A 7,897-nucleotide genomic window follows, 5' to 3' on the forward strand; every position below is an offset into this window, starting at 1 on the left:
TGGACCTGCTGAACAGTAATACTCCATGTTTGTGGACGGTTTATTGATGACAGGAGAAAAGCCACAAACTGGGCATGATCTGCTTGCAGGGGTTTGTGCAACACTTGTCCAAACTGTTTGCACTTTTAAGTTTCATAACTAGCTAGACAGAAAGTCATCAAGGCTAGTTCTATTAATCTTCTGTTTAAATTAGAACTCCAGACACACAAGGAAGATGGAAGCAGCTAAACAAACTATCTAAGGCTTTACCTGCAATGATGCCATCCATCTGTTCCAAAGCTGCAGCCAGCATGTCACTTGCATCACTCATCATTTTCTTGCTTCTCAAAAAACAGTCACTGCTAAACCCTAAAAACAATGGAAAGACTGGTGTTACAGGAATTTTAAGATTTCAGACAACTCCACTATTAATCATTCTGCAAGTGAATTTCACTTCCTTCAGCATGCTCTAAACTTAGATGCAATCAAAAGGCCAGCTAGACAGTAGAGTTCCTTCCTGGCCCCTAAGCAGACAAGGTTCTTTGGGTAAATCTGATACTGTATCTTTTATCAGACCAACTCAAATAGTTGGAAAAATTCTTCTTTGCAAGCTTTGGGGTACAAATACCCTTCATAAGGCAGAAGAAACATCTGCAGTTTGTCTGTGCTCTTCCTGGCTGGAGTAGTAAAGTAGTAAAGCAGCTAGTAAGTATGCAAGAAAGCTAGTCAGTTAAAATGTGAACTGAGGTAGTCAATAGGTGAGAGACAGGTGGAGGGGGGAAGGGGAATGGGAATGAATGTAGCTGTGGCCCCTGGTATTATTCTCGGGGTACCTATTACCCAGGTGTAGACAGATGCTAGGAAGTTTCCCCAGTGTGCTGGTTCCTACCTTGGAAAGCTCTGTTTACAGCTCCACTGATGTGTGCAGATCACCTGTTTTGCAAATGATATGTCCTGCAGGCAGCACATGTGAAGCTTTGGACGGCTCACATAAGAAAAACAGCACCTCTATTTGCTGGCTAAAATTTGCCCGAAAAATTGAACTGAAAAGAAAGCATCAGTTCTGACAAATGCCTGAATCCACTTCACAGCTGCTCCCAACAGCCTACAGTTTCTGTGTTTGGTAACATTACATCAGTGAAAAACAGCTTCCTGGGGGAAACCAAGCAGCATACCAACATCCCTCGTACATGTGAAGGGAAGAACCTGATTTCAGAAAATGTAGGCTTCAAGTGTTAGAAAAATTGGGGTACAGACCCAAAAGAAACAATCTGTGTGTTGTTTTAAGCTTTTTCTGAATCTTCTGAACACACTTCGCTCATTGTTGTGACCATGTCCATAGAAACAAGGTGACAAAATGGGGATAGATAAAAGGAATGCCATTGTTCACATAAGAGAGAGGAAGTTTACAATTTAATAGATTCTTGTACGACAGGAGAGTTTTGTTAGATTTTTACTTAATTATTTATTTATTTTTCATATTCAGTGTGTAGCCAAATTCTCAGCAGGATAGCTGAAAAGCAGGGCTATATTATAGGAGGATTCTCAGACAGATATTGGAAAAGTTAACATGCTAAATTCACTAACCAAGGGATGAACAGTCAGTTTAATTTCAGTAGGTGATTTAAAGAAGAAAGCAGGTTTCAAGTTAAGCATGTGCTTAAGTACTCTGTTGAATCACAGTCACAGAGGTCAGAGAGAGACTGTATTTTCCATTTCAGCACAATGGAGAGGTGAGTAACTGAGATACTCTAGATCAGAAGTCAGCAACCTACAGTGCAGGAGCTTTGGCAGCAGAGGGGTTTTACCCACACCACACTGTATCATCTCACATCCGGGCTCTTCGCACTTGTCTCCCCACAGCTCGGCAGCAGAGAGAAACAGCAACCGGGAGAAGTGCAGGTAGCCAGGTCCTAGCACTGATCTGATTTGGACGTGAGCTGGGTCATTTTGGCCTGCTAGTCTGCGTGAGAGAACACAGCTGCTATAAATACAGATACAATAAAGGTAAACAAAAAGAATCCGAGAGAAAACACTTGGTTTCTCAACAAGGTCAAATATTTTCCAGCACTTCAAACTGACTGGCTGACATTCAAACCAAAGATAAAGTTAAAAGTTATTCATATAATCTTTGCTGTGAATACAACACAAAGACCCTGAAAAAGCAAACGGTTCTGAACCACAATTTCCTTAAAGTATCTCCTTTTTGGCATAACCCACCTGCTTGGTAACTTATTCTAGTTTGCCCACTCTGCGGACTGAAACAGTACACTGAAAAAGCCAATGGAGCATCTTGTCTTTTACATTAAGGGTGTTAAAATATGGCCCATGGAGCCCCGTCATCCAGCCTCCAGTGTTGGCCCGGGGTTTAAGGTGACCCATACAGGGCTCAGCTTCACAGGCAGGGCCTGGGACATGTACAGCATATGATGCCCTTTCTGGCAGCACTGGCATCTGCACCACAGACCATACACTCCCCTCAGCCTCTGAAAATCTGAAAAAACACACTGCATACAGCACCTGCTCCAGCTGGTCCAGGACCAGTGCTGGAGTAGGCACCAGGGCCAGCATAGTCCTGGACCAGCTGGTGGCATCTTGTGCAGCATTGATCCCAAAATGCAGCAGCACATGCTGTGGATCTAGCATATGGAGGTGGGGGAGGGAGAGACGAGTTTGGCACCTGGGTTTTATACCAAAGCTTCCATGGTAACAAATCAGCAAGATGTGAATCTGAGCCCTAAGGATCATCTCTGAACAATGGCTCAAGGACTGCTGCACTTATTTTACTACTTTAGGGCATCTTTACACATGCTCCGGGGTGGAGAGAGGGACATTTTAATTGGAGCAGGTCCGAGAGCCACTCTAATTGAAGTGCCCAAAGCATCCCACACTTCAAAATGGTGGCAGGGGAGCTTAACTAAAGCTTGTTTGTTGAGCTTTAGTTAAAGTGCCCCCACCACCACTTTGAAGTACAGGACGCTGAATACACGATATGGAGTCTGCTGAAGAATGCTAATTAGCATGCTCCAGCAGACTTGATTAATTAAGTCTGCTCTGACACATGCTAAGTAGCACGCATTAGAGCAGATGTCTGGCACGTATATATGTGCCCTTTGTTACCAAAGTTTGGTCAGCTGACATGATTTTTGAGAAGGAAACATGTGTACTGATATGGGCATGTTAGAAAGGAAGAGCTATATCAAAGTATTAGAATTTCCTTGAGGTAGCTTCAGGTTTTTAGCAAAATATAAGCAAATCAGATAAAGCAATACAATACTTAACATAATATACTGGCAAATCTTCCTAATATGGGTCAACGGTTCATACATTTGAGATAGAAAAGAAGACAATCCCTTTTTCCTCATAAATTAATCTAAACCAGTAGTGCCCTTGGGTGTGGCCCTGCAAGCCACATGAGAGGCACAGGGCCAGCTCACACCACCCATGCTCCTGCCCCACTTCAGCCAGCCAAGATAGGGTTCTGGGAGCCCCATGGTGCTCCCCTCCCCCTACCACTGGCTGGGACTGGGCTCGGGGCCCCTGTACTGCCTCCACCTGGCCAGGATCAGGCTCCAGGTGCACTGCGCTGCCCCTGCCCAGACCATGGACTAGCACTCTTGATCTAAACAATCTTGAATGCTTCAAGTCTTTCATTACAAAATTTCCCAGATCCACTGACAATCTATGGTTATGCTGAAATCTAGTATTAAGGTCCTCATGAATGAACAATATGAATGCTCACATACAGACTTCCCTCTGGATGCCTCTAAGGCAGGAAAAGTAAGTGAAAGACTAAGAGCAACAACTGTTCTGGGCAAAGTGCTGATTACATACTGCTGCCTATACTACAGACTATACTGCAAAGCACCTGCTACCTTTCACTGCCATTTACCACATTTTCTTGCAACCAGCATACCCAGGAAAAATCCACACATTGCTTTTGAAAGGCAGAATGAAGAAAAAAGGATTTTTCTAGAGTTATGAGTATACAGAGAAGGGACAGAGCCCTTCAGCTGACTCACCTTCCCTTTCCTGTGCAACTAAAAGCTGAAACCCTAATGGCTGCTGAAGACTCATCTCCATGGGCAGACCTATGATTTTGAAAAGAGCTAAAGGGAGTCTTCCAGGCTTAGAAATACGAGGAATGAGACCAGTAGCCTGTAGCAGACAGAAAACGTGCCTTAAGAAAGGTTAGCTTGATTATTAGTAGAACTTCAGTAACATTAAAAGAAAGGCCAGACAATCATTAGAACAAGGAGCCATTAGGTCAATCGACCGCCACAGCTGCTGCACTGTGGAGCAGAAATCAAAGCAGGGTGCTTCCATCCCTGACAGAAAATCAGCTTCCCTGCTTAATACATGCACCCAAACTTAGAGGGGAGGCTAATTTGGGGGGAAGGTGCATACTATACACAAGGAAAAACAGTATTTTAGTGGAAACTGAAAGGTGTCCTGCACAGCTGCATCGTTGGGCCCAAATTACAGTGTGATCAGGCCACTACCACAGAGACAGAGAGAGAGAAAAAACCTAAGACAGCCAAAATGCCAGTTACCACTTTGATAAGTAGTAGAATCACCTTGCTCTTACACTGTGCTTTCTCCCCACCATCTATACAGCTCTGCTAGTAGCAGCAAATGTGATAACTGCAACAGACAAGGCCTGGGTAGATAGCAGTATGTTAACCACCTATCTAGCTTGATTAAATGTGGTAGGATGGCTTGGTGATGTGAATCTGGCAGCTGGTCTGTACTAAAGCTCCCACCTTTACTACCATGAAACAAATTCTCCACCACTGGTACCAGAAATGGGATTTTTTTTTTTTGATTTTTTTTTTTTTTTTTTTTAAGACAAAAATGCTAGTGAAGCAAGAGAAAGGCAATGTAACTGACCCTCATAGCCCAAGTAAAAACCAAAAAAATCTGTTCACCATGTCTCCAACATCTGCTATCAAACTAAAGCAGGCCTGGGGTGAGAAAACTTTTGAGAAATTAGACAGTTGGAGACTGTAGGTAACATCACTGTAAAACACAGTATAAATACTGGTAAGACAGGAAAATGGCGTGTTCCCATGTTCATTGTGACATTTAAAAAAAGCAAAACAAAAGACAAAAACATGATACACAAGTTCTCACAAAATTTTTATTCTATTTTATGTTTCTCGTACAGGGTGGTCAATTTCTGGGACAGGAGTAGCAACTGATCAAAAGATTATTACCCTGTGAGTGTGTCTAAACTGGCTTAAATTTATTGTGCAGTAAATTACTGCACCGTAAGCAGGAACAGGCCAGCATCTACACATGCAGGCATTAAAGTGCATTAATGCTGTGTGTGGACTGACTCAGGACTAAAGGAAGTCCAAAGTCAGTCCACATGCACAGTGTTACTGCGCAGTAAGGTGCTTTACTGCACAGTAACTAATCAGATGTAAACCTAATACCTGCATGATGCAGGTATCAAATTTAGGCTTAAGTCAGACTAAGTCACCATATTTACTGTGCAGTACAGGCATGCACATGTGCAGTACTGCACAGTAATTTCAGTTACTGTGCAGTAAATGCATGCGTGTGCCTGCATCCTGTAAGTTTAACTCAAAAACCAAACGCAACCAATATTTCTATTTTAGAAGGAGGAAGATATGCTACAATAAATAAAGACTGAATTTTTCACCAATTTGGTCACAAACTCAGCAAATGAGTTAGAAACCCCACAAATACAAAGTGACAAGAGTGTGTGCAGTTTTGTTTCATTTTAAATCAGGAAAACATCATATCCTCAAGTAGATGAGTGTTGCTACGTGAAGCTTTACTTCACATACATAAATGTCAGTGCAGATATACAGGCATATATTTTTGCTATCTCTTAGGAGCCAAAGCAAACATGGAACACACACTTAACACACATTTTAAAACAAATTTCAATTATGCAAAAAAATTAGCTATAATATACAAGGCCTAATCTACTGGATACATATCCTCTAGGATGTTTGTAAAGGGATTTGTGCACAAAGTAAATAGCCAGGTTTATTCTTAAACCATACCAAACTGGATGATTGCGATTCGTTCCCAGAATTACACCACAATGCTGCAAATGTTTAAATGCATGGAATACAGATTTGATAAAGGAAAGGTAACGCTTTGAGTAAAGAAATGATCCCCTCTGAAAGAAGACCTTATTGTTCATTGTGCATCTTCTTTGGCCAATCGTAGTAGTATTTATTTTTCAATTCATCATTAACTTCTTTAAGAACATATCTGTGCTTATAGGGTGTAGTATAGGGTGGGGGCAGGTTAGAATGAGATGTATATAAGCATTTCACAACTGACTTTAATTACTTTGATAGACATTAGTATTAGATGCAAATCCAGGTAGTTGTCAGGCCTGAAAAAACAGTCAGTTGGTGTCCAAATGGCTCTCTCTGGGGCTCCAAGGAGAAGCGCTTTAAAGTAAAATAAAATAAATACTGGCAAGGCAGTAACTTAATAGAAATGAATTACAAACATCTTTTTCAAGGCAAGGGCTTAGGTTCCAAATTTATCTCAAGACATGTTTTGAGATGTATGTTCAAATCTAAGCTGCGTGTTAGAACCTGTGCCTTAGGCAAACAAACAAATAGGTGATGAAAATGATGATGGAAGACATTTGCCTACAACATAATACGAACTGTAGCCAGAATCAAACTGCAATTTGTAACACCTAATGTGAGCAGGGGAATCTGACAGTCCCCGAGTCCAGCAATTAAAGAACATTTTCACTCTGTAACAGGGTAGAGAGAAGAAACAGAAGCAGAAGCCTACTCAGTTAAATGCAAGCAAGCTTGTCAAAAGGAAACAAAAAAAGGAAGATTATACATGTTGGTTAGGAGGCTTAAGAGTGTGGGAACAGGTAGATTGAATCTGATTGGTAGTCTGTATGAAAGATTTTTGCTGCTTGGCAAAGGTGATGCAGATTATGTCATCCCAGAGACAAAAACATCTCAAATGCCAGGAACAAGCCTGGCCTCACAGTGAAAGGAAGTACACAATTAAAGACCATTGTAGAGCAATGAAAGAAAGATGGGCATTTAATACCTTCATCAACAATTTGGATGAGTGTGTGGAGAGCACCCTGTCCAAGTTCGCAGATGGTACCAAGTTATGGGGCAAAGTTCACACACCAGAGGGCAGGGAGCAGATACGGGCTGATCTGGACAGCTGGATCAACAGGCAGAATGAAACAGGGTGCAATTCAACCAAGACATATGCAAGGTACTCCACCTAGGGAGGAGGAATCCCCAGCATACCTACTGCTTGGGATACGACCTCCTCAGCAGCTGAAAGGGATCTTGGAGTCATAGTTAACTCCAAGATGAACATGAGCCAGCAGTGTAACAAAGCTATCAACAAAGCCAATCACACCTTAACATGCATTAGCAAATGCATGACCAACAGATCGAGGGAGGTGAAGCTTCTATGCGGCACTGGTGAGGCCACAGTTGAAGTATTGTGTCCAGTTCTGGACACTGCACTCCAAGAGGGATGCGGAGAATCTGAAGAGGGTCCAGAGGAGGGACACTTGTATGATTAGTGGCCTCCATGCAAAACCCTATGAGGGGAGGTTGAGGGATCTGGATCTCTTCAGCCTTCACAAGAGAAATCTAAGGGGAGACCTTGTAGAAGGCTATGTTTATCAAGGGAAGACAACAGAGAGCTGGAGATGCATGATTTACCAGGGCACCCCTAGGAGTAACTAGGAACAATGATTACAGATTAGTGGAGAATAGATTCAGGTTAGACATTAGGAAGAAATTTTTCACAGTAAGAGTGGCCATAATCTGGAACAGGCTGCCAAGAGAGGTGGTACTATCCCCTAACTGGAGGTCTTCAAGAGGAGGCTAGATAGGCACCTGGCTGGGTCGTCTGACCTCGGTCCTTTTCCTAC

At 42.4% G+C, this 7,897-nt stretch overlaps 1 protein-coding gene across 9 annotated transcripts in view; it reads right to left on the reverse strand.

Moving 5' to 3' along the window:
• The window catches only part of PPFIBP1 (PPFIA binding protein 1), a 183,965-nt gene that overhangs the window by 96,582 nt on the left and 79,486 nt on the right, over window positions 1-7,897 (reverse strand). For 4 of the 9 annotated variants that reach the window (XM_025194367.1, XM_025194369.1, XM_025194366.1 and 1 more), the window contains one exon: window positions 250-348. In XM_025194367.1, coding sequence (XP_025050152.1) covers window positions 250-313 — 64 coding nt within the window. In that variant the 5' untranslated portion in view covers window positions 314-348. Of the gene's footprint in view, window positions 1-249; window positions 349-1,754; window positions 1,939-7,897 lie in introns of those variants that run through there. The other 5 variants (XM_025194370.1, XM_025194372.1, XM_025194371.1 and 2 more) reach the window with 5 other exon arrangements.

This window comes from Alligator sinensis, unplaced genomic scaffold (genome assembly GCF_000455745.1).
Source record: "Alligator sinensis unplaced genomic scaffold, ASM45574v1 scaffold696_1, whole genome shotgun sequence".
In the NCBI taxonomy this organism is placed as follows: domain Eukaryota; kingdom Metazoa; phylum Chordata; order Crocodylia; family Alligatoridae; genus Alligator; species Alligator sinensis.